Consider the following 27,586-nt stretch of genomic DNA (forward strand, 5'->3'; position numbering starts at 1 on the left):
TGAGTAAATCCCACTATTATCAGGAAAAAAATGGTGTTTTGGTGCCATTTAGTGACCTCATTCCCTGGATGAGACCCCTCACATTCTGAATTAACCCTGTACATAAACCTCTTTGAGGATTAACACAAAAGATGTATCAAAACACATCTCCCTCCTTTATAGAGGCACTGCTGGGACTTCACAATCCCTCCTGTCCTAAAGAAGACTGCTCCCCAGTGAATTATTTCAATATCAAGATGTTTGCTCCCCAGTGAATTATTCAAATACTAAATTTGAAAGATTTGGTTATGAGTAAGGTCAGGTTGAACTTCAAACCTGTTCATACATTCAAGGAGCATAATGAAGCTGTGGGGATGAAGGAGCCTTTCCACACCTGTATTTGGACAGGGAGGGAAAGGGGAGCAGCCCAAAGCTTGCTCTGAGGATTTGGATAACCAGGCAGAATTAACACCATCAGTCATGAGACCTGAGGAACAACAGACACCACAAACAGTACACAGAGTCCTGAGGACAACACTGGCATTCTTCACTGAGTAATGGGGCAGATCATACACATTATCCAGGATTACCAAGGCAGGATGCACAGAGCTGTTAACCTTTAAGTGACCTTTAAACAGGTTTAAACAGCAGGAACAACAGCTTTACTCCTTCCAAACAGACTTTGTTTGGATCCTCTTGCAGGTCTCCTGTGTCAAGGGGTCCCTGCCCCTGCCTGGAAAAGCTGAGGGAGAGTAGAACTTCACTCTTTCCAGCTCTGGTAGAACTGGGACAACACCTAAGTGGATATAGTTTGTCATCTTTCCCATTGCCTCCAGGTCTGAATCACCACAGAACAGAAGTCTTGGAGAGGATCAGAACTTAAAGTGCAACTGCAACTGTTCATTCCAAGTACTTTCAGTCTGACAAGGAGTGGTCAGACAACTTCAGAGCTACCAGAACCACTCCAGTGGCCCAGTGAAGCAGGACTTAAAGGATCCACTAACTGAATCAGCCTCATCCAGGTAGAGCAAGAGCTTCCCAGGCCTCATCATCAGGCAACCTAGAGAGGCAGGATTTCTGCTCTTTCAGGCAAAGATCTGACCCATCCAAGTGACTGCTCACAACCTGCAGGCACACACAAGTCTGCAAGTGAAGTCATGCAAATCAAAGAGCTCAGGAGCAAAAGGAGCTCTGAAGGCACCACATTTCAACCAGCTGCAAGTGCAGAACTGCTCAGAGCAGCAGCCCTTTGGGAACAGATTCTAGAAGCTCAGGGAATTTTCTACAGTCCCCTCCTGGGGATGCAGCAATCACAGCACTGATCACACAGAAGATGTACTGCAACGACTCCTGCCAGCTCCTGCTAATGCCACTTATTAGTTTGGAATATTTTACAAGAACACAGTTAAAATTGCTCATAATTAACCAAACATGACATCTTTAAAGCTGATGTTCCCAGCCTTAAATTGGCCTTCTGTTAATTCTAACACTTTTCTCATTTCCAGGGTGAGGACATCACAGTCACATTAAGTGAACAGAAGAAACCCTGATTTCCATGTGCTCAAAGTCTGGTTTGGCCCATGAGGAAACAGCTCCAGAAAGCCTGTGCTGCAGTGGAAATAAAGTAATTAATAAAGATTAAAGAGTATAATCCAGGCTCATTTCCTCAAAATTCCTTAAATATGGCTGGGATAGGATTAGCCGTTCCCGAACTTCTCCATGTGAGTAACGAGGGCCTGTTTGCAGATTGACACAGGAAACTCAAATCATTCCTCTACAAGGGAGAAGAAAATTTTGCTTTCATTGTGGCTGATCTTTATTCTTGTTTGTATCATCATCCTGTGAGAGCTTTGATTTGAGTGCAGGAAAGGAGCTTGCCAAGGGAGACAGAGCTGATTTTCTAATTGAGCTTCATTTTGTTCCTCTTGCAGCAGAGCTGGCTGAGGAGGGGGGGAAGGGAGAAAAAAAAGGATGACTACATTGCTTGGAGCCTCCTGTTATAGCTCAGTGCTTTGCAGAGAACAAAAAGCTTTGGTCTCAAAGGGAGTTCAAAGCACTAGGAAATCCTCATTCCCTTCTTCACTCCCAATACCCAGCTCACAGCACCGATTTGCCTCCAGCAGAGAGAAGCTTGGCTGTGAGGGAACACCCTCAGTGAGGTCAGGGCATCCCTCAGCCCTCCCAGGATAATCACAGAGCTGCCTCTCTGATGCTCAGTTTTGGGCAGCTGGGTGAAGGAGGAGAGGACAAGGACAGGAATTAGTCCTTAATTCAGGCAGGGGACTTGACTTTGTCAAGGAGAAGCCAGAATGAAGAATCAAGACAGTGGAAAAACAGGGAAAAAGACACCAGGTATTAAAACTGGCAACAGGAGACAAGGAGGGAGGGTTGGCATGTGGCTTTCAAAGTGTAAATTCTACAGCTCTCAAAGAAATGGAGAGCAGAGGCATCCCAGAGCAGATCATGGACACAAGGAGCAAGGGCATGGACTAAAACCCTACAGAACTCAAATTTCAAAGTTGATTTTTTTTTTTTAAAGGGTTTACCATTTACTATATTCATGGACCCCAATCTGCCAGAGCTCCAGGAGGGTTTGGACAACACTCTCAGGGAGAGGGTGGGATTTCTGGGGTGTCTATGCAGGACCAGGAGTTGGACTGGATGATCCTTGTGGGTCCCTTCCAGCTCAGGATATTCTGTGGTTCTGTGATACAGCTGTGATAGCAACACATACTAATGGGAATGCAAGCCCAAGGGACTGATCCCCCAGGAAAGATCTGTAAAAGAGTTGCAGGGAGCAGCAGGACCCAGCAGTTTCCAGATGTGGAAGGTGAAATTTGTCCATCCCTGACCCAAAAAGCAGCTGTGCCTGGTTGGGCTGGGCCAGCTGGCACCAAGAACAGCGTGAGGGCGAGGCTGGAATCAAGACAGACCCACCCCATCCCCCAAAGTAAATGACCACTTAGCCTCACTTCTGATAAGTGGCGACTCAGAAAACGAAACCAAGGCAGGATAATTAAAACTAATGGTATGTGAGTGGAAATTACCACTTCTGTGGTAAAAGCACTCAGCTGTAACACACTGAGATCAAACAGGCCAGACAATCTCTACTCTGGAGCAGGTTTCATGAGAAATAGGTTTTTAATTTATTCTTTTTTCTAGGCCTCTGATAAGAATCTGTTGCTCAACTTAGAACAGCAAAAAAGTTGGTCTTAAATAGAAAGCTGTGGCCTGGGCCGGACTTCACATTTGCTTTTGCTTAAAACCAAGAGAATTTAAGCATTTTGCCTTCCCAAAATGCGGTGGAGGATGTTATGGAAGCTCTGAAATAATGGTGCATTTTTCCCACCCTTCGTAATAAGCACCAGGCAGGTCTGAGGCAGTGAATCAGCCTGGATTCTTTGTGGTGGACACATCTGGAAAGACCCGGCCTAAACATCTCCTGAGCTTCCCACAAGGACAAAACCGAAAAAGGCCTTGGCTGACCCTTCCAGAGGAGAATTTGCACTGGAGTGGGTGGAGTTCCTGCAGGGTGCTGGCTGAGGTGACTTCTTTTGGAGCATCCTCCCTGCACTTTCACCCCTCGCGAGTCCTCAGGACGACAGCAAACTCCACAACCACGCAACCCACTGCTCCCAAAGGGCCGGGAAGCCACAAGTGAAACCAAAAGAGATCCAAGACGTCCCCACAGTTCCTACTTACGTCTCATAGATGTGCCCGCTCTCCACCCTCTCCTCCACGTAGGCCAGGGCCCGGACGTGCATCGGGGAGTGCGGGAAGGCCGCGTGGATCCAGGGCAGGCCGAACACGGACAGCCCCGTGTTGATCAGCGCGACGAGCAGGAGGTCCCAGTGATAAGCTGTGCCCTTCACCAGCCTGAAAGGAGGATTTTGTTGACAGTTACACCTGGGGCAAACACCACAGGCCGAGCCTGAGCTCACATGATAACATTCAAGTCACTCAAGGGCTCTTCCACACAGGCAGCGATCTCGCACCTCCTGAGTTATGTGAATGCTAACGGGATAGGCTGCTCCCAAAGCAGTTGTCAGCTGGGAAGGACAACCCTGAGCAGAAAGGCAGCCTGCTAAAATAACAGCCCATGAAAATTTCATCAGCATTTTGCTCATGCACTTATAGCAGTGAAAAATCCACATTTATATTTGTTAGCGGAGTCCATGGAGGGAGCGGTTAAAATCCTTGGCACCAGTTGACAAACTATTGACACTGAAGTTTCTCATCTGTCTTGTTTCTAACCCTGATCTCCCTCCTTCCCCATGAGCAGGACACGTGCTTGAGATGCTGCAGTAATCCCCTAATTATGTAATTGCTACTGCATGATAAGAAAATGGGACAGGAATTCATTAAACTTCAGCTCCTCCTTGGTAGTCACAGAATCATGGAATGGATCACAGAATGGTTTGGGTTGGAAGGGACCTTAAAGATCATCCAGCTCCAAGGGCGGGGACACCTTCCACTAGACCTGGTTGCTCCAAACCCCATCCAATCTGGCCTTAAATGATTCCATCAAGGAAGGTGGTCACATCCCCTTTGCAAGGGCTACGCTCAGAGCAGCACCAACACTGAACTCACATCTAATTTAACCTTGCCATTTTTTGCAAGGTCTGCCCCTTTCCTGAATATTCCCATCTGGTGCCAGATGCTCAGATATTACAAGTAAAGTTCAGAGGAAAGGTTGGGGAAGGATTCAGCTCTCAGACTTTAATACCCAACTGAAAGGTCCAAGGCTGTGTTTCTGCCCAGCCATCCTCACACAACAACAGAGTTCAGCTGAATTGCTCTCTGGGCATCATCAGCTGGAAAGGCAGCACTACTTAGGTGTCCTAATGCCACCCAAACAAGCTCAGTTCAACACCTAAGCACAGACTTGGAGCCATCTAAGATACTCTACGACATGAGGTGCGTGGAGCTGGTAGATCTGACCCAGCACATGGAGATCTGAGGCCAGTATCTACCTCAAAGAGCAGCAGATGCCATTGTTTGGGCAGCAGAAATCTTGGGTGGGGTTCAGTTTTGGAACAAAAGGACTGATCTCACTGGGAGTGCTCACCTCCACTGACGGAGGAGGCCATGGGGTGACCAGGTCAGGTAGATGCCCACACTGCAGTGCCTCTGAGCTGGAAGGTGCTGGCAGGAAGGGTGGGATTGTAAACACACTTCCTGCTTTGAAACCACAGCTCCTGCTCATGTGCTGCTTTCTCAGAGCAAAGGCACCCTCAGCATCCCCAGGGTTATTGTGTCATTGTCCTGTCTGCCCTTTGCAGAGGGCTCCAAGTACAAAGGTTATACAACAACCTGTTGGAGAGAGTCCAGAGGAGGCCACCAAGATGATTAGAGGGATGGAGCACCTCTGCTGTGAGGAAAGGCTGAGAGAACTGGGAATGGTCAGCCTGGAAAAGAGAAGGCTTTGGGGTCAACCTCATTGTGGCCTTCCAGTGCCTGAAGGGAGCCAACAGGAAAGATGGAGAGAGAGTATTTACAAGGGTCTGGAGTGACAGGACAAGGGGGAATGGCTTCAACCCGACAGAGAGCAGGTTAAGATTAGATATCAGGAAGAAACTCTTTACTGTGATGGTGGTGAGCCCCTGGCACAGGTTGCCCAGAGAAACTGTGGCTGCCTCATCCCTGGAAGTGTTCAAGACCAGGTTGGATGGAGTTCTAAGCAACCTGGTCTAGTGGAAGGTGCTAGAAGTGGAGAGTTGGAAGTAGATGATCTTTAAGGTCCCTTCCATACCAAACTACTCTATGATGATCTTCAGGACACTGGACCCAGCACTGTGTGTGTTGTACACTTGCTCTGAGCCATGGACAGGTTTCTCTGAGCTTGTCTAGCTCAAAGATCTGGATGTCTTATCCTTGGTTATCTTTACACTGCTCAAACAGCCCAGTATTCCTTGGACTGTCCTTTACACCTGCTCTGATTGTTGTTCAGCAAAACACATCAGGTACTTTCAGGCAAATATCATCTTTTCCCTGTCTTTTTTTTTTTTTCTACAAAAGGAAACAACTACATCTGATAAGACATCAAGAGCACATTCTCCATTTGGCTGGTACAGACAACAGTATTTTATTCTCTGATGGCACCAACAAACAGAAAGGGTCAAGTTCAAGTTTTTCCATCTCTAAAAACCCCGCCCCAATACTGGATCAGCATCAGTTCAGCCCTGTAAGGAGGCATTCTGAAAAACACCCTGAACAACTCCACACAATATTTCACATTGCTTAAGGACACTCCAGTGGAAAATACCAAAAGTTTAGAAGAAATTCATATTAGCCAAGAGATGACCCACTTACATACAGATTTATGCAACACTTAAAGGGATATAATGGAGATAAGAAGTGGTCAAAGGGAACTAAATTAGTGTAACTGAACTGAAGTTTGTCTCCTCTCCCCTAAGATTGTGTGACTCCAGTACAACATGGAGAATGCTAATGTATATTATGCAAGGAGAGAACCCTCCCACGCATTACATTAACAAAAAACCCTTGGAGACATGGTAGTTTCCCCTGGAAAAAAACTCATACACTATCATTCTTGATATCATATCTGACTGCAGCTGGCACAAAAAACATCAGAGGGAATATTTTAATAGCAACGTCTCAAGTTCGCACATAAATTAAGGCTTATCAGACATAGGACATACTGTTTTATTCCACTTCCACCTTTTTCAGTTGGGAGCTAACAGCTCCAGACACTTCTGGTGCTCAGCTCCTACGACATTCATGTAGGTCATTGACTTCTCATTTTCAACAAATTCTGTGTGCTGCAAGGGCAGTGCAAGTGTCCACACGTGTCAGACACTCCCTAAATATCCAGAGGTACATTCACAGACCTCAACCCATGCAAAATACCTACTTAACATTCACCACACTACACCTTGGCTCCCAAAACTCTTCCTGAAAAACACCTCAAGACTTTTAGGGAGGGAGAAAAAGAATGGTGATGAGCAGAAGGTAAAGAAGAAACGGGCTGAGGTGGTGAGCTCACGGATGCTTTGAGGTTTTGGCTCACTGCCACAACACTGGGGACGGGGAGGAGTCAAGGAGCAGAGCCACTTTCATCTGTGGCAACAGGAGTTCTTGAAAACACGCATTTTGTGATGCTGGGACAAGCTTTGGGTGAGCAGTGCCAGCCCCACACGTTACCTGTTCTCCGGGGCGTTGGTGAGCGAGGCGACGATGTTCTGCTCGATGAAGAAGAGCATGGACAGGAGGAAGCCCAGGCCCATGGCGCTCATCACCGACCCGATGGACAGGGACTGCACAGGGGCCAGCACGAACAAGCTGTCAGCCGTGTCGTACTTGAAACTGGACACTGGAAAGAGGACGGGAACGACGTTAGGAGGCACCTTCTCGTCCAACCATCCGCGCGGACTCCGTGTTTTACCCACACCACAAACTCCTGGGAGCCGGTGCAGCCAACCAGGCGAGATGCTCCGGCATGTGGGAGCCAGAAGGCCATGGAAGACGGCTCCATCTGGCTGTTTTGGTTTATGTTTTTCCTCCATCCACTCAGAACTTGGCTGCCTTCCTGATTTGACAGATCACTGCTAGTTCTAGCGAGGCATTACATGTGGTTGAGCAAAACAAAAGAGGGAAACTTGTTTTCCACAGATGCAAAGTGGTTTTAGATTAGAAAACCTTATTTCTAACTAGCAGCTAATCAACTCAGGCATTTGAAAACTTCCTCATACCCAACAAGCCATTTCAGTATAAAATGCCCCTACTTTCCTGCCATTGGAAGCAATCCACGACTAGGGATAAATCACACATGGTCACACACCATTTTACAATCCAACTGGATGGAATGGCCATCACAGAAAAAACAAAAAGCCATTTCTTATTTGTTTCCATACATTTCCTCACATCACCCACTCACGTCACTGCAGGACAATGCAATTCCTGTCCCCATTATCGCTTCCTGATATGGAAAAGTTGATCTATCTGGCCAATGAATGGTGTCTCATTTTTAGATTTCCTTATGTAGCTTAGAACTGCCCAGATGCTCTGCACCATTTCACCTGAACTGGGAAAATCTAAACTGGAGACAGAGAGGACAGATTGGAACCATCAATTCTATGGTGTGACTGGCAACAACCCTTCCCTGCCTCATAATTACTCCGCCAGAAAATGTTGATCCTCCTTATTGTAAGACATACACACTTTAGGTTCATTGAAAAGACACATTTGGATAATTTTTCTGGAGAAAAAAACTTGACTCAGCCTCCTTTGATATGGGTTTTAAATGAAAGAAATCTCATTGTGAGGAAATCAGAGCTCTTGGAGTGGTGGGAGGTACACACAGGGTTTGTGAAATTATACTAAAGAACTTTGCTATTTTTTAGCAAAACCCCTCTAGGATTTCACTTCTCTTTTTCATAACAAAAATAGAACTTACTTTCAATTTCCTTGAAGATGCAGGAACCCACAACAGAGAAAGTCAGGACTGAAATGGGTAAGGCACAGTCGGACAGAATCTCACGGACTCTCGCGTGCAAATAGGGGCTGCAGTGGAAAGACAGAAGAACTCCATCAACATCACATGGATTGACAATCACTCAATCAATCCAGACAGCATTAATGCTCTAACAAGTGAAAATTCAGTCCCATCTTGCAATTTTAAAGAGACACGTGGAGTGAGGAACTGATCTAATTCAGCCTTTAGTCCTCTGGAATCTACAGCCTTCGAAGGTTGATGAAAGCATAAGCAAAACACCAAGAAACAAAGAACTAAGCTGCAAGTTGGAAAAAAAAAGTCCTCCAAGCACCCATTTGTGTGTCATTTCCACTTTACTTTAATTGCTTACTGCATTTCAAATGAAAAACTTTAAGAGAATCGGAGTAAAACCCAAATCAGAGCTGGGCATTTATCTCCCAAGAGAACATTCCAATAGACCTTCCAGCACCATCAGGGATTTTCTGCCCACCAAAACAGTTCAATGCCTGTTTGGAGGGAGTTACAGGTGAATTACATGGTTCACCCAAAGGTTTTTAGAAAGTCGTTTGTGAGGCCAGTGAGTGAACACCGTGTTCTCTGGCGACACTTTCCAGGTGGTCCCCCGAGTGTCATCTCCGGCTTTGGCTTCCACCATCGTTAACGGAAGAGTTTGGGGGTTACAGGATTAAGATCTAAGCAACAGGTAACATGAAATAATCAGCAGTCTGAGCTCCAAGGCTGAAGCAACTCACCTTTTCTTAAACTGATAGAGCGTATGGCCAAGCCAAAGGGTACCCAACATCAACATGAGACTAAGGACGGCAGTTTCACGTCCATAATGCACACCATGAGTGCATGTCTGATTCTCTAGGGACATGGATCTGCTCACTGATGAATTCATCAAGAAGGTGGTATTGATGCCGAGGCTTGACATAGCATCAGCTCCTTCTTTTCCCAAGTAATTGTCTCCTGTGCTCCCATAGTAGTAATATTTCTTAAAAACTGTACAAACAACCAACAGGCAAGCATTAGGATAGGGTTGTGACAACCAAAGCAAGTAAAATAAAGTGGTTCTTTCTTGCTTGATCATGCAGTATTAACGTTATGCTTCACCAGGTTTACAGCTCTACCTCTCAAAGCAGTGAAAAGAAACCAGAATTGCTTCTCTTACAAAGCCAGCACTTCACAAATGGATTTTTTTTAACTTATTTTACCAGGTAAAAGTTGAATTAATCTATACAGCAACATGTTTCAACCGTAAGGACTTCCAGTGCTAATTATTTATGTGGTTTTGTTCCCAACGCTGGAATCACTGCTCTGAGATAAATGTATTTATATACAGACACCTACTTCCAGCATCCTGCTGAGCAAATTCCATCAGAGCTCTCTGAACACACTAAGAGCAGCCAGGCTGCACTGATCCTGCAGTATATTATAAAGGGTACAGTAATTACCTTTCCTCCAAAGCTAATCCAAATTTTAAAGATAAGTGTTGATGATATGCAAAACCTGGCAGAACATTTAAATTTACACTGCAAATTGAAACAGAATTACAGAGCAACACAAAGTGAACCTGTACGAGCAAAATCCCCAGCAAAGCCCCTGGAACTGTCCATATATGTCTGAGGTTAGCTCAGAGGCTTTTATATGAGTAATCAGCAGTTGTAAAGATACTCTTGCTCTTGAGCATTTAGTTATGTCCCTGTTTCTATGGTATTTTCCAGGTCCAAGTGTATAAAAATGGTTTTGGGATCATTTCACCTCTATGGGGAACAACAGATTGAGGAGTCCCAGGAATAAAGTAAAACCAGAAGATGGGAGTTGGGCTTTGCAGCCTCAGCACTCCTAAGATATGTGTTCAGATGACAACAGACAGCACCCACTCTCCCCATACCAGGGGAAGACAGAGGAGAATGGAAACCACCACATCAGAGCTTTGCAGTCCCTCTACCTTTGTTTTAGCCAAAACACCCCTTCAAACCTCTGATAAGGAAACTCAAAAGTTAAGGACAAAACCATCCCCTTTAGGCAACAATACAATAACCTGAAGCTTAGCCTATAATGCTCCTTCTATAACATTTTCCCCCATCTCCAAATAATAATCAAAGTTCTGAAAGCCTCAAGCACCTCAGCTTTTCTACCTGCAGTAGCAACAGTGAAAGCAGGGAAGACAAACTGTAATTACAGTATTTGAAAACGAGGAAAACAATCTTTGAATGCTCTTGCAAAGCAAGATTGGTGTTTTTGCAACCACTTTGAGTCTGGTTGAAGCACAGTTTGCGTTACTGCTGGTCTGGAGCTCAGCCCAGGGTAAAATACCCCATGATGACACTTTAAATGCAGTAATAATCTTTCTTGCACCATGTTTTAAGAGTTAAAAAGGAGACTGGGGCACTCCACAAGTGGATGGGGTCAGCAGGGCATGTAGGTCATGAGGGAAAAAACCAGTTGCCTCACACTCAGTATGTCTGTATTTAAATTTAAAGATCACAGAAGGTTTACAGTTCAAAATTTAACCACTCAGTTTGCACCAACAGCAGCCAGAAGGGAGAAGATGACCTCTAAAGCAGGAGAAAGGACCCCTCAAGTAAGAAGCAATCTCGTTCCAACCTCCACTAGTGGGGTCACACCCCAATCCTGAGGCACGTTTGGGCCCCTCAGAAGACAATAAGGGCTGGAGCATGTTCAGGGAAGGAGCTGGGAAGGGGCTGGAGCAGCAGGAGCAGCTGAGGGAGCTGGGGGGACTCAGCCTGGAGAAAAGGAGGTTCAGGGGGGACCTTCTGGCTCTGCAACTCCCTGACAGGAGGGGGGAGCTGGGGCAGGTCAGGCTCAAGGTCCCAGGTAACAAGGGACAGGAGGAGAAGGAACGGCCTCAAGCTGTGCCAGGGAAGTTCATATTGGATATTGGGAAAATTTCTTCCTGGAAAAGGCTGCCCAGCCCTGGCACAGCTGCCCAAGGCAGGGGGACAGTTCCCATCCCTGGGGGGATTTAAAAGCCCTGTGGAAGGTCTGTGTGTTCCACATCCCGTGCTACGGAAGAGGCTCTGCTCTCATTTCCTCCCTCCATCCTCACAGCTGTGTCCAGCCCTGGCAGGACACCCTCCACTGCTCTGCAAACAGGTAAACTGAGGCCTCAGCACTGCCCTGACCCACACACTGGCACAGGATGGGTTGTTGGAGGATTTGTACTTTTCAGCTCTGAGCATCGACGGATGCTGTGATTGTGGAAGCATTTCCTGGGAATTAGCAGCTGGCCAGGATGAAAAGCCTGTCCACCATCACAACTGACTAAGGGTTACTGAGGCCTAGAGACATCCACAGTTACTGAGCATCTGAGAACTGAACAGCTCACACCCAGGAACTACACAAAGCCTATTTTTACACCTCTGTATTTAGATCTGAACTGGAACAAACAGGAAACAAGTGACTTTGGTTTGGGTCTTGTGGATCTTCTCAATCTCCCACACTAGTCTATATGGCAATAATATATTTAGGGCTGATCTTTGGTGCCCTGTGTTCAGCTTGAGCACATCATTGCATGCTACCTCTGAGGATGCAATTCAGTCTGTACCCTCACCTCCAAACCAGGCAGGATTACTCCAGTCCATCCTGGATAGAGGAAAAATCTGACCCAGGGCAGTGGTCACAGCACCAAACCTGTCAGAGTTCCAGAAATGTTTAGACAACACTCTCAGGCACATAGTGGGGTTGTTGGGGTGTCCTGTGCAGGGCCAGGAGTTGGACTGGATGATCCTGATGGGTCCCTTCCAGCTCAGGAAATTCTATAATTCTGTGACTACGCTTTATTCTCGTATTTTAATTAAAGCCATGGGAACATGCCAAGCTGGCCAGTGAAGGCCTTCATCCTGCACCACAAACTTGCTACAAAGGATTTGATTCCTGCACATTTCTAGTTTGTTTTTATAGGAGAGCTCAGTGGACCTCGTTGCCAGCATTCAGAGAGAGCAGCGGAGCCGGTGGTGCCCTGGCTGGACCCGAGCCCTTCTCCAGCCTGGCGTGTGCTCATGCTCCCTCCAACAACATGAGCTGGTTTTGTTTTCCTCAGCTGGCTCCCCACTGTTTCCTGCAGAGTGCAGATGTCAAGATCAAACAAACACAGCTTTGGTGGCCGGGCCATGCAGGGAAAACAAGTGTCACCGGGACGGGGCGACTGCTCAGGGCTCGGTTCCTCTGTGCACTGCCACAGCCCTCCCCCTCCTTTCCTGCACATGCACCAGGACCTTCCAAAAAATCAAGGCTGGGACCAGGCTGAGGAAAACATCTGGGAAAAGGTGGCATGTCCCCTGGCACTAAGGAAGCCCCAAAGGTGATGGCAGCTGGATAGCTGCGACATATTTAACAGCATGGAGAAGATCCCGGCTTCATCTTCCTACCTAATTGCTCAGATTTGGGATAGAGCTCAGCCCAGTGTAAAATGCCCCATGTTCAACCATGAGGCCATTTTAAAGGCAGTAATAAACTTTCCTGTACCATCTTTTAAGATTTCAAAAGAGGCTGGGCACTCCACAAGTGGATGAGGTCAGCGGGGCAAGTGGGTCACGAGGGAAAAGACCAGTTGCCTCACACTGAGTATATCTGTATTTAAATTTAAAGATCACAGAAGGTTTACATTTCAAAATCTAGGAAAAAACCCTAGATGCACTGCATTTAAATTGGACTTTTTATTTCACTCAGATTTGAGCAGTTAAGGTTTGAGTGGGAGGAAGAAGTGGCAGCAGCAGCAACCATCACCTCCTGCTACAAAACAGGAGGGGAAGAAGAAAGCCAAACACGGAGCTGGGAGTTGCACTGGTGTCATATCTTTAAATATGAGCTCTAAAAGGGTGAAGGATAAAGTCTGTGCCTGCCAGCACTGGTGTCCTCCTGTGTCTGGGGTCCCATCTGTGGATGCTCTGAACGCTCCCAGATGCCTGAAGCCAACAGGAGCTGGCAAATGAGTGTTGGTTTGACTTTATTACCATCATTCCTATAAACTCAGTCCTTCAAGAGTACAAGGGAGAATTCAACTAATTCACTGATTACACCAACACAGAATCATGGAATGGTTTGGCTGGAAGGGATCTTAAAGACCATCCAGTTCTACCCCCTGCTATGGGCAGGGACACCTTCCACTAGCCCAGGTTGCTCCAAGCCCCCTCCGGCCTGGCCTTGGACACTTCCAGAGATCCAGGGGCAGCCACAGTTTCTCTGGGCAACCTCTGCCAGGGCCTCACCACCCTCAAAGAATTTCTGCTTAATATCTAATCTAAACCTGCCTTCTGTGAGTTTAAGGTCACTCCCCTTCATCATCTTCTGTCCTCACTGCAATATTCTGAGGTATTACTTGCATATTCCTGACAGTCTGGCAGACAAGACCAGTGGATGCTCTGAACAAGTATCCCAGAGCAACTTCTCCCTCACCAAGCTTTATCTAAGCAGGAGATTTAAGAGATGCAGGTGTTCTGCAGAGGAAAAAAAGCCCCTCTGATTGCACAATCAAAGCACACATAGGGCAAATTAAGGATTCCCAATGAAGCAAGGAAAGTATCTCACTTCAAATTGCATCGTAGTGTCCCACCCGCTCTTGGAAGGTGTTCTCCTTGCATGAGAGATACCAAGCCTGAGTATCTTTAAAAACAAGGAATGTGCTTAGATATATCCTGAAGGATTCAAAGGATAGCCCAAACTTAGGGCTGTTGGGCAGTAGGCCATAAAAATCAAAGAATGGGATATTGGTCAACTCCTCACTGAGATGAACAGAAATGGCATTCACGTGATATCTCTGCTAACACAGTTCACCTGCACAAGCACCTCTTGCCAATCCTGGTGGGGAGGAAGGGAGGAATCCGTCAAACCCCAAGGCTTCTCATGCACACTCAGAATTTACCAAAAATGGGGACCAAGTGGCCATAAAGCAGCTTTAGGAGCTTGCTGGAAGGCACTGCCTTTAAAGGCACTGCTGCCATTAAAGAAGGGTCTCGAAGCTCATGTGAAAATGGGAAACCTCAACCCATCTTTCAACTGCCACCCCTGTAGTTTGAGTAATCCACATAGAAAAAAACCCCAGATACACTGCATTTAAATTGGACTTTTTTGTTTTTGCCAGGACCATTCAAAAAGACACTGGTATCCAGGAGAAGACTTTCACATCAATAACTTTATGGTTGCTCCATTTGGTGAACGTTTAGAAACTAAATCTGTCTCTAAAACTGTCTTGAAATTAGAGCTGATGGAAATTCTGCACATCCAGGTAAAAGTGCTGACAAAGGGCTGCTTCAGTCCCTCACACTGATTTCCTTTTTTTTTTTTTTCTCCTGAAGACTTTGAATGAACACAGAACAAGCAAAACATCACACACATTTGCAGCCCTGTATTTCCCTTTGACAAGGAGGCAAAGCAAAGATCTGCACCAAAAAACAGCGTTGCAAGACTTACCTTTTGTAATGCCTTTGATGGCATCAAGCACAAATGTGATGGCTATAAAAAGTGCAATTATTTCTTCTGTTGACCTGTGGAAAAAATCCCAGGAATTAATACAGCTGCGTTCGACTCTGTTCAAAGAAAAAAATCAGCATATTCATCCATTTACATGAAAATACACCCATTTTAGTTGAACTCCAGCTTAGGAAAGAAAACCCAGTGAATCTTTTAGAGCTTCTTTCAAGCTGGAACAATAAGCCAAAATGATACTTGCCTCATCTCAGAAAATACATTTTTGCAGCAAGTTTGTAATTAAGGAGCTTGTGGAATGTATAATTTTTCCATTTGCTGAATAATCTGATCAAAATAAGACCCCTTTGAAAATAGCTACCTTTTAAAGAGCTTCATCAGAAGGCTGAAATTAAAGAGGGAGTACATCACAAGGAAGAAGCTGTTCCACAGTCCAATCCAGGCATAGAAAGCATTGAAATCCAAGTGGTAGTCATCACAGATTCCTCGGATGACTGCAGGAGGGAAGCATCCATGTGTCAGATTAAACTTGTGTCATCACCACCCTGTGATTCCCATCTGCTCCACGGCACAAGGAACCAATTCCAAGCCTTTGCCCCAGTGCACACACACCATTAAACCCCCGTTCCTGCACTCCCAGAGGGACACTGGATCAACCCAAACTGCTCTCCTCTTCCCACTAGGAATGGGGACAAACACCTGGAAAAATATTCTCTCCCACTGCTTAAAGCACCTTTCCTAGGGAAAGTCTCTTATCCTCAAGCTGGTTGAATGCAGCCATATGAGAAAGCCATTAATGAAACAGATTTCCTTGTGGAAGCTGAAAAAAAAAATGCTTATTTTCATGAAGCTTTTTCTATGCAAAAGGGATTTATTTAGAAAACAACTTCAACTAAACTAGGAGTTGGTCTTGATGATCCTTGTGGGTCTCTTCTTTTAGGGAGAAATTTTTTACAGAGAGAGTAATCAAGACATTGGAATGGGTTGCCCAGGGAGGGGGTGGAGTCACCATCCCTGGAGGTGTTTAAGGTGAGACTGGATGTGGCATCAGTGCCATGGGCTGGGAACCACTGTGGAGTTGGATCAAGGGTTGGTCTTTTCCAACCTGGTTGATTCTCTGATTCCAACTCAGGATATTCTGTGATTTGACAAGACTTGAATCAAATTCCTTCCCTCTCCCTCAGCACCCAAATCACAGAATAGCCTGAGTTGGAAAGGACCTACAAGAACCATCCACTCCTGGCTCTGCCCAGGGCACTCCAAGAATCCCCACCCTGTCCCTCAGAGCATTGTCCAAACCCTCCTTGAGCTCTGGCAGGTTGGTGCCATGACCACCTTCCCTGGGGAGCCCGTTCAGTGCCTGACCACCCTCTGGGAGAAGAACCTTTTCCCTTTAATATCCATTTATTAAACAAACACAACTAAAGCTCCAACAGGACTGCAGGGTTCTCATACAAAGCCCCACCCCACCAATGCCACCAGACCCCTCATTTACACCTGGAGTAGACTCACCATTGATGTAGATTGCTAAAGGAGCTGTAGTAAGGAGGACAACCAGAGGTTGCCCTGAGAAGAGGGCGTAGAGCAGCCCCCCAATGGACTGACCCACGATTGTCTTCCTCACATCTGGAAGGAGATAAACAAACAGGGATCTTAATCAACACCCCCCAGTCAAGGAACACTCACAGGGCAGAGAAGCCAACCACTAATTAGTAGGAACAACGTGTAGAGTCTACAGAGAGGTAAGACACTGTGAAAGCAAAAAGTGACTCTTTACTTGTACCAGCATTTAGGCTTCCAGATATTCAGCTAGAATAGGTGACTTTATATATAATAGTGTGGGTTTTGGTTTAGGGTTTTTTTCGGTGTTTGGGTGTTTATGTATATATTGAAATATATTTATTTTATTTTAAACAGCTATAAAACCTAACCAGCGTTTGTGGAGGCCTCCAGGACAAGATTTGGACACAGATTCCTATGAGCTGTGACAGCATCATGAAATGCTTCAGGGCCACAGCTGGGATAAAGGATGATGCTTTTGCTCTATAGCAGTGATCTGGATACTGGCAATCAAATTCAGATCAAAAGTGCAGGAACTTCTACCAGGAAAAATGTGCAGATTAATTACATAGTTCTAAAGCGAGCATAATTTTAAATACAGTAGGATATGTCCATATCAGTCTAAGTCATATGATATTATCCAAAGCAGTGTTCAATTTTCCTGGTCTTCTAAGAAAGTCATGAATTAATCAGAAAACAAACCCCTTCACTCGTGGTTTTAGGTTGGGGTTTTTTTTTCCCCAGTTAATAAAAACTATGAAAACTCTGTGTGTCCGGAGTTTAAACACATGGAATGAGACGCACAGAACTGATCAACTCACCAATAGCTCCTCGTGTATTTTCATCATTGAGTGACCCAAAGGCTATGGATGGAAGGAGGCAGGCAAAGTACAGAAATATCATAGTGGTGATGTATTTTCCTATAGCTTTGTTGTTTCCAATAACACCTAGTGCAAAACACACCAAAACCCACGTTAGTGCAGCCCAAAAAGCACTGAAACCCCACTCACATCAGCCATGTGTTCCACCAGTTCTTTCCATGCTGAAAAGTAGAAATTCAGTCCACACTTTACACATATAAGTAGGTTGTTAACTTCTGATTTTGCACAACCACACTCCTTTATTCACCTGGGACCAGAAGCAGAAGCACCAACGCATCACCAGACATTTTTGGTATCGTCAAAAAAAGGAAATACAAGAAGTTTTTCCCACAGTTTTACCAGTCCCAAAAGCCTGGAAGAGGATCAAGGCAGAAACTGTATGTTTAGGGTTCATAAACCCCCATCTCTGCCTTTTTAACACCAACTTTACAGGTACTCTGGACTGTGTCCCTAATGAGCTTCACGATGATCACTTGTCTTCACAACTCATCATGTCTTGGGCAGGAAAACATGAAGCACTTGGGTTTTTTTTCCCCAGGTTGTAGGTTTGAATCAATAATATGCTACTCTGAGCCAATTAATGGTAGCAGATTACAAAAAGAAGCAGCACAGGAGGGCAGGAATCGAGACACTGAGATTTGCTTTAACAAGCCCTGCTGACAGAACAGCTTCCTTCTTTTCCATCCACTCACCCCCTCTCATCTCCATCGGAAAAAACACACCAGGCCAAAACAAAAAGCAGCCAGAAAGAGAATTAAAGTGTCAGAACATGAATTTAAGGGCCTGTGAAGTAGCTTCGCTTCCCTTTCCTGTTTTCTGGTTGATGTTGCCTCCCCAGTGAGCTCATCTCACACAGGAGAGAGGGAGAGTGAGAGGGGGAGAGTGACAACGGCTGATACTGCTCGAGGAGAACACGAGTTTTCCCACAGAACAGATACACTGGAGAAAGTGTTTTTCCAAGAAAACCTTGCAACAGCCCTGTTTCAAGGTGATCTGCCTGTGCCACCCTCCTTGACGGTGCTCCTGCTGCAAAACACTTGGACAAGCTTAGAGGTGCCCAGTTCTCCTTTCTGGAAGGGTCCAGGGCAGTGAAATCCCACACAGGCTCCTAAATTCCCATCTAAGCTTTCGCAGGATCAGTCCCTTGCTGAGAGAGGTAAAAGCCAAGGAGTTGGATCAGAGAAGGGAGGACTTGGCCTTAGAGGTTATTGGTGCAACACTGAAAATCTCTGTCCCTGGGATGAAACAAAAAAAGGTCTCTCAATGACTTTGGGATCTTATCTAACATCTGCTTTCTGCACCATTTGCAGCGCAGAGATAAGGACAGAAAGAGGATGCAAAACCCAAAAATCAAAGGTGACGTGTAATGAACAGGCAGCCACAGGAATGAAGGACACCTTGTGAGGTTCCTGCTTGCAGGCACAAGAGGAACAGACATAAAGAGGACCTCTGAGCATCCTTAAACTTGAGGCTGAAACTCGACAAGAGACATCTCAAGCACGTAAATATGAGCTTGACCTTCCGGGAGTCATCGGACCAGCTGTTCCCAGGCAAATTCCTTTCCATTTCTTATGAAGATTCAGAAACCACAGGTCACATTCCTGACCACTCCTGGCAACCAAAGGGCCTGAAATCTAATTCTCACAGATGAAGACTTCTCATGTGATCCTGAGCCCAACAGCTGCAGGTCCTACCTCACATTCCAAGCTGCCCGAGGCCTTTGGAGACAAGGAAAGGTTTGGCAGGGATTGAGTGGTGGTTTTATAACCAGAGATGGTCCCATCCTTGTTCAGAGGACTCTGTGTCACTCCAAAATACTGGTTTATGGACAAAGGAATCTTTCCAACAGGAAAAGGTCAGAAAGCAACAATGCCTGGAAGCTTTGAAATCCTAAAGCTTTGCCTTCCTAAAAGGACAAGCAACTGGGACCAGAGAAGCAAATAAATGATTTTTTTTAAAAAGGTTTGGGTAGTTAAACTACAGTAAGAGAGGACAGAAGGAAAGAAGAGGCCTTGAAGAGCATCAACAAAACTCATTCATGGCTTTTGGTTTCAGTTTCAACCCTTGCAAAGCAAGCAGCAGGAATCCTTGCTGGTCACAGAGGTCCTGATGCCACATAAGGATGGGGCCTCAAGGGGAGGTTCAGGTTGGACATCAGGAGGAATTTCTTCCTGGAAGGGGTGGTCAGGCATTGGAAGGGGCTGCCCAGGGAGGTGGTGGAGTCCCCACCCCTGGAGGTGTCCAAGGAATGACTGGACATGGCACTCGCTGCTCTGGGATGGGGGACAAGGTGAGGATCAGGCACAGGACTCAGTGGTCTGGGAGGTCTGTTCCAACCTCAACAACCCTGTGATTCATCCTGGCTGGGTCCAAGACTTCCAGTACTTTCCTTAATCCATAATCAACCAGATGAGATCCAAGGAGCAAAGAATCTTTCTGGTGGGCAGCAAAATTCACTTTGCAATGGAGTCAACTACACCAGATTACATCTACCCTTTCACAGGGATGACTGCTCACAAAAATCTACCCTTTCACAGAGATGACTGCTCACAAAAATCTACCCTTCCACAGGGATGACTGCTCACAAAAATCTACCCTTTCACAGAGATGACTGCTCCCAAAAATCTACCCTTTCACAGGGATGACTGCTCCCAAAAATCTACCTTTCACAGGGATGACTGCTCCCAAAAATCTACCTTTCACAGGGATGACTGCTCCCAAAAATCTACCCTTTCACAGGGATGACTGCTCCCAAAAATCTACCCTTTCACAGGGATGACTGCTCCCAAAAATCTACCCTTTCACAGGGATGATTGCTCACAAAAATCTACCTTTCACAGAGATGACTGCTCACTCTAACTTCAGTTAAAGTGACCAAACACTGCCTCCTTGCACAGACCCACCCATCATAAGCACTAAAATCCAGCCCTAACCACAATTTGCCTTTTGCCTTTTTAAAGTCAACATCTGGCAAAGCATTTTCAGGCTGCATTGGCAGCCCTGGACTGACATGGCTCCACTCAGAAGAAGGTGAGCTGCATTGTGGTGGCATTTCATCTGTGACAGGCTCATAAAGCCACTGAAAAACGTGTCACTCCACCTGCACCATGAACATTTACAGCAGAAAAAATCAGCTCTGGGTCCAGCTGTGAGGTTTGAGTAGCTGACTATTACAGGAGCAATCCCCTGAAATTAAGGTGTATGTCTACACATGGAAATGGGGAGCAATTATATTTTACGTTCATCAGCATGACAGTTCTACTTTACTTGCCTGGATTTCTGAAATGTCACATTTTTTAGAGACAAGGGGAGAGTTTCAGAGAAAACTGCAACATTCCTGGCCTTGCTTTGCCTGGGATTTTACATCAATAAGGAAATGGAGACCCAAAGACTGCACTTAGGGCTCCTTAACTCTACTAATTTTACATTTACTAAATCAAAGTCTTGACTGATGGACATTCTATGAAATGTCCATGTCTGTGTTAATGTTCCTTGCCAATTCTCTGAAATATCCTGTGCAAAACAAGTTTAATTACATTGACCCACAGCATAGCAAAAAGGACATGTCTATTAAAGCTCTAATTAAAAAAAATAATCATATTTTAATGTTAAAAACACTACAAGAATATCTGTTCTTAGGTCTTCAGTCATAAAAACACAAAACTTCTAATGCCCTCAAGCTGGGTTTTCACTTATTTGATGGTTCCTGGACTTTGCCTAATGTTCTGGAGATGAATCTTCCCTCAAGTCCTGTGAAGAGTAAATCACAGCACAAGTGGGACCAGGAACTTCACTGGAAAAGGAAATCCACTCTTACTGATGTTGGAGAAGCCAAGCAAGTGCTCAGAGTAGAGAAGCAGGAAGGAATAAATCAAGGGCTCAGAGCTTTCCCTTCCTCTCTTGCACCTTTCAGCCCATTTCCCATGAAGTGCTGGTCTCTTGGAAGGAAAATCCACAGCCAACACCAGGTGCTTTTGTGCATCTTCAAAGCATTTCTGTCACCACTGAGACAGGGAGAGACTTCAAAGCAACCCAGGTCACGGTGCCCCAAAGCATCCAAGAAATGAGGATGTTCAACTTCAGCCCCCAGGTGATATTTGGGGATGAAGGGATGCACGAGCTCCCTCATACCTAACTCAGGGCAGGAGAGGCATGGAAGAGATTATCTGCAATCCCTTCACTTCTCCTTCCTCAAGAATGGAATCCTGCCAGACAAGGTGGCCAGGCCAGCCAGGTGGGAGAGTCTAAGATCTGGCACATCCAAATCCACAGGCACCATTCCAGCAGGTTTAAGCTCTGAGTTCCGTTAGACAACCAGCAGGACAAGAGTTCCCTTTCAAATCCTGTTTTTCCAGTGCCTTCAAGCCTTCCATCTGAGCATGCCTGCATTACAGGGAGTGCTGAAGATCTCCCTCCTGCAAATACCTTACCAAATTCCAAGGATTCTGCCAGCAGATATGCTGGCCTTAGTCTCAAGAGCTGGTCAGGGACTCTCTGCAGGACCAAGGACAGGGAGAAATCCACATTTCCAGTTGAACTTATCCACCCACCACAGCCATGTACCAAAGACACAGGTCCAGAAAAACAGGGAGAAAGGGAATAATCCTCAGTTCTCCTCTTTCTCCTCCACTCTACCTCCCCTCAACGGGTGAAGGGATATGGCAGAACACAGCAAAGCTCACCAGAAACATCTCTAGCACCTCAAATTTCCCACTGGGCACTTCAGGCACTACATTGGTGTTTATTCCTCTGTGTTGCACCAGAAAAATAGACACTGAAGAATAAAGACAGCAACTTTTAGGAGTGTCAGAAAACTTGTATCTGAGCTTAAGCAGGTTTCCCTCCTCCAGTCAAACCAGCCTGAATACAAAAGAAATTTCAGGAAGCTCCTGTGGCTTGACTGAGATGTAAAAAGTAATAAAATTGATACGTGTTTTGAGCCTCTCTGACAAGATCAGGATGAATGATGATCAGTCAAACTGGTTTTTAAGACAGCAGAATCCTGCATACAAAGGCTGCAGACATTAAGAAGAGAACACGTGCCAAATAGTGCAAATTCCAGTTTAAAGGAAAACTACAGGTGGTTTTCAGCTCAGCATGATCCAACTGTTCATCTTCACGTGCTCCTGCTGTAAGACATCTATTACAAGCACCTATAATGCTAAAATCCTGGACCAAGAGTTTAGAAAACTCTTCCTTGATCTCTGCACGTTCAGTAAGATGCACAAGACTTCAGAAAACAAAGCTGACAGGTTCCTAATCTGGAGTAAGAGGGAAAAAGAAGAGGAAGACTATTCTTTCTTTCCTAAATCATAGTGGTTAAGGATAATTTAATGGCCAGCTTTGTGCAGTGTGTGAAGAGGACCAATCCCACAGAACTCCAACTGACCAAGGATGTGCTGGTCCCACAACAGCCTCAGCATTTATCACCCCGCCCTTCACTGGTTTATCTGTCCAAACCAAACCCCAGGATGCTTCTCAGGTTGAGGATTTAGAGACTCCAACCATTCAAAAAGCAGCATCTGTGCAATTCAGAGCTCTTTGATGATGCACATGTGGCTGTCTGGAGCGCAGATACACTTGGATAGTTCAAATCCCTCATGTTCTGATACTCTGCTGCTTTGAGATGGTCCAGGAATTCCACATTCCTGATCACCTTCAGTCTCGGTGGTTTATGGCAGATGCTTTATTCTCCATCTGGTTTTCATTTCAAGCAGCTCCTTAAAGAATTCATCCTAATTTCTGGCTTCAGGGAAGAAATGGCACATACTAACATACAAGGTTTTCTTTTTTAAATCTCCCTTTCCCTGTATCCTATTTGAAAGGGCACAACTGTTCCTCAGGCCAGAACTTCCCATTTGAGCTGAAGTGGTTCTGGAGTTTCAATGGGGTCTTTTCTGTGTCTCCACAGGTTTTGTAACAATACCCTGACCCTTTTTAACATACAGTTTGCATTTTATACCAGTTTTATATCCACTCTGTGCATCAGTTCATGGAAAGCTTGTGGAGCTGGACTCCCCAGGGCTGAGCCAGCACACACAGGTTAATTTGGATGCATTTTGAGCCAGATCATGGACCCTCAAGTGGGTTTCTGTGGCAGGAAGAATGTAGTAAGGAATTCTTACTACATTCTTCCTGCACAGGTTTCCAAATCTGCTGACAGCCAAAAGTTGGCTGCAGGAGCATTATAGGATTTTGTGGTTGTGAACCTGCTGTGCTCAGGACACAGCCATAGCAGACACTGCCCTGTCTTGAGGTGAACATGGGTCCCCAAAAGATGTTTCTGCAGCAGTTCCCTTCTCAAGTGCCTCAGTATCCCTTTATAATGAAAAATGAGGCTTTGACAACTCTACAAAGCAGCAGCCACAGAGATGAAGTGTCCAGCTTAGGAGCTGAAGTCCCCAACCAGACCTGATGCCAGCAATGCACAGGCCAAGAAATATCTGTTCTGTTTGACCCAAGTCCTTGCTGCTGCCCTGAAAATCATGTCACATCCCCCTTCCTCCTCAACATACCTCAAATCCCCAGAGAAATCAGCATCAGCTTGACTCCACATGGAGCCTGCCTATGGCCCTAAAACTCCTGGGAAGAGTTTCATCCAAAGCAGCTGGAGAAAGCATCCAGCTCTCAACCCCTGTGCCAAGCCAGCAGTTCATCCCATTTTATTCTCTGAGTGGATACCAGTAACTGCTCAACACATTGTGGGGAATGAAGCATTCCTAGCTGAAAAACCTGGATCTCTGTGGGAAGCAACTTCCCAGACGCAGCATCTCCTTCAGCTGAGCATCAACCATTCCTCTGCTGGTGGTGACCATCCTTGTGGGAAGGACACACATCCACAGCCTGGCCACTCTTCTCTCAGGCTTAAGCTGCTGTGGAAGGTGGTTTTGTACTAAAATTCTTTGCAAATTGGGGCTTGGGTGTGCACCTTGTTTTCATGCCTAAGCCAAGGGAGATTGCCCTCAGCAGTGGCTTGAGCTGAGGAGAATTTAACAGCAGGAAGGTGTCTGATAAACCCCCAAGGTTCTCCCTGCCTACACTCCACTTCTTCACTTTATGCAAACTTTCTATATTTGATACCTGAATACACTAACCAGCTCCCCTGTAAGCCAAAAAAACATGTTTTGATGGCAGGCTGGGGCTCTGTAATCAAGGTTTGCCCCAAGGACTTCTCCCAGCCTTCAAGGATCCCTGAAAGTTCGAAATATAAATGGGAAAAAGGGACTCTTAAACCCCACAAGGCCACTGTGGAGCTGCATAAAGCCCAAAACCTGAGGCTCAGTGTAAACAGCGTGTTGCTGCTGCTGTGATCTGGTGAGAGCAGACAAGCTATATCCTGTTTTTCACAACACCAAGCTGTGAAGTTACTGCAGCCCTCACATTTTGCTTAAGCATTTTCAACTCCCACAGCATCACTAGAAATACTGTTGATGCTGGACTGCAAAGACAGAAGAAAGGGTTTATTAGGCCAGTGCTGACTAATTAGGTTGTGATGAGTTGATCTGAGTCTCCACGTGGATGCATTTAATGGCCTCGTTGCTTCATAAAAATTAAAATCCTCATCTACACCCAGTCAGCACCTTAATTAAGGAAACACTGCAAGCTCCTCATCTCCAGTGCACAGCGCTGCCCATTCACAGCCTTTTGTCCGAATATTCTTATTTAAATCAGGAATAAGAGGGCTATTACACATATCAAAGCACACATTCAATGCACACTGTAAACAGGACATCACATCACCCACCAAAAAAAAAAAAAGAATAAATCCCAAGCCAGGCCAAGGCTTTCATAAACATTGGCCAACGTACCATCGGTGAAGTCCAACGCGTACACTGGAAACCTTCGTGCAATGTCATCAGAAATCCCCTTGCCAACATTGAGAAACTCGTGCAGCTAAAGAAAGGAAGGAAGTGCTGTGTCAGAGCAAAGGCTCACGCATTGTTAAAGAGATTAACCTCCTCATTCAGCCCGGAGAGGGGCAGAGCTGCTCGTTTTCAATAGGGCATTCAACTCCCATCTTGTCGTGATAATAAAAATAAACTCGTCGGGCCTCGATTTATATCCTCAACAGCATTGTAAATGAGAAAATATCCCCCCCCAGACCACCCTGTTTTCCTCCCTTCCTTCCCTTTTTTCCCCTCCCATTCCTATCTGCATCCCTGGTTTTGCAGGTGAGGGAGCTGATGATCCCCCGGGATGGTTGGACCTTGGGTACCCTGGGGTTAAACATCACGTCAGAGATGCCAACTTTCTCCTTTAGATTCCAGCACAAAAAACTCTTCCCCCAAATCCACATGAAGGGGATGCCCAGCAAGTGCTCCATCCTTTGGCATTTCCATGGGAAAAGGAGACCTCAGAGAGCTGTAGTAAGGGAATTAAGGCTTTCTGCACCTCAAACTCCACAACCAAAAGGGAACAAGCTTAAATAACTTCCCATAAATCCAAGGTATAAATCTTCCTGTTAAAAGGCAGTAAGAATATTGTGAGAGGGTTCCAAATATCCAACATATTCCCTTTTATTTCTGGTCTGGGGGCCTGAAAGGTGCAGAGCGATTGGTGATATGATCTGATGCTCACCACAGGCAACAAGGAGCTTGTCAGGAATAGGTGACAGCTGCTATTGACTCTCAGCCTCCCAATTCTCACAACTCCATCCTTATGGAAAGCACATGGAAAGACTCAGAGTAGGCAACACTTGCAAATGAGGCACCTGTCAGATTTTTTCCCCTGTTATTCTCAGAGAACACACACACTACTCTGAAAATCCAATGCACCTTTCCAGAGTGATAACAACCCCAGCTGGCTCATTTAAAACTTTTCATATATTTGGTGCAGAATTAGACACAAAAGACTTATAACCTCTGCTAGAGGGTGTAAGGGGGGGGAAATAAAAAAATCACAGATCCAAAATTTACACAGAGAGATGATCTCAAAACAGCAGGGAGCTCTTGCTTTGGTTGGTTTATGTGGAAACTGATAAAAATTAATGCTTTAGAAAGGACTTGATGCTACAGTGCTCATTTAATAGACTACACACAGCTTTACCCTCTCTGCTGGGACTCACCTGTTTGCAGCACCTGGAAGATCAGATAAATAAAACACAGAAAGGCAACTTTTCCTTCAGGAGGAGTGCACTGGGCACAACAAACTCGAGGGTTTGGGGTGTAAAAGACACCTCAGAGGACCAGCTCCTTTATCAGGATATGTTATCTCATATTTCATACTTATTTCTGTTGCAATTTGCCAACATCCCCGTAGAATTTTAGGACAGTTTAAAGCCTAACCTGAAGAATGGAGATGAAAAGACAGATGTTATGCTGGCAGACACCAGCAAAACATCTGCATTTTAAGGATTTCTGAAAAAGCCAAGAGCCTCAACCACATTCAGTGGCGAGGTTGGACATCAAAGCCATATGCACTCAAAAAGCAATTTAATTTTTTCCCCCCAGAAAGAGATTCCTGAAGGCATGAGTCAGCCAGAGAATCACAATGGCTTTAATGACAAGGATGTTTACTTATCATGCTGCACTGAGCACGGGGAAAATGATGCTCAGGGTGTCTCATCTTCCGGGGCAGAGGCACAGGGCAGCTCCTGGGGCAGGCAGGGAAAGGGCACCTGGGCACAAAGCCTGTTTGTGGGGAGCTGTGAGAGGCACTTCCAGGGATCCAGGGGCAGCCACAGCTTCTCTGCCAACCTGTGCCAGGGCCTCACCACACTCACAAGGAACAATTTCCTCCCAGTATCCAACATAAATCTACCCTCCTTTAGCCTAACACCCTTCCCTCTTGTCCTGTCACTCCATGTCCCTGCACAAGTCCCCCTCCAGCCTTCCTGCAGTCCCCTTTAGGCACTGGAAGGCTGCTAAAACACCAAGTTATAAAAGATAAAAAAATATAAAACATAAAAGACCAAGTTTACTGACCTCTGAAGTTGTAGCCCTTTTTGGATTTTGCTTTTACCCCCCAACCTATCCCACCACACACCCTCCCTGTCCAATTCTACTCCAGGCATGTTTCAGTCTGGCTTTTGCCTCCTGCCACGTTCTGTGTTTTCCAAAACCTTGGTAAGGACAGTGCCAACACTTCACTCTTGTCCTTTTTAATCTCCTTTGTACACTCCAGTGCTGGGAATTTCTTGGACTGCTATTCCCTGCTTCTTTCTCCCTCAGTGTCAAGTTTGGTTGGCCCATTGGCTTCCCACTCCCATTCATAATATCACATCTCTCAAGGCTTTGCCACCACTTTTGATTTAACATTCTGA

The 27,586-nt window shown here is 45.6% G+C and overlaps 1 protein-coding gene across 3 annotated transcripts in view; it reads right to left on the bottom strand.

Moving 5' to 3' along the window:
- Positions 1–27,586, bottom strand: part of SLC4A11 (solute carrier family 4 member 11) — a 93,730-nt gene that overhangs the window by 9,895 nt on the left and 56,249 nt on the right. For all 3 annotated transcript variants that reach the window (XM_018083205.2, XM_018083203.1, XM_018083206.1), the window contains 9 exons: positions 25,134–25,218; positions 17,266–17,391; positions 16,397–16,510; positions 15,246–15,378; positions 14,870–14,943; positions 9,187–9,436; positions 8,396–8,502; positions 7,144–7,312; positions 3,682–3,855 (listed from right to left, as the gene is read on the bottom strand). In XM_018083205.2, the coding sequence (XP_017938694.1) occupies positions 3,682–3,855; positions 7,144–7,312; positions 8,396–8,502; positions 9,187–9,436; positions 14,870–14,943; positions 15,246–15,378; positions 16,397–16,510; positions 17,266–17,391; positions 25,134–25,218 (1,232 nt within the window). The remainder of the gene's footprint in view (positions 1–3,681; positions 3,856–7,143; positions 7,313–8,395; positions 8,503–9,186; positions 9,437–14,869; positions 14,944–15,245; positions 15,379–16,396; positions 16,511–17,265; positions 17,392–25,133; positions 25,219–27,586) is intronic.

Source organism: Manacus vitellinus, unplaced genomic scaffold (assembly GCF_001715985.3).
Source record: "Manacus vitellinus isolate BGI_N305 unplaced genomic scaffold, ASM171598v3 scaffold_61_pilon, whole genome shotgun sequence".
In the NCBI taxonomy this organism is placed as follows: Eukaryota; Metazoa; Chordata; class Aves; order Passeriformes; family Pipridae; genus Manacus; species Manacus vitellinus.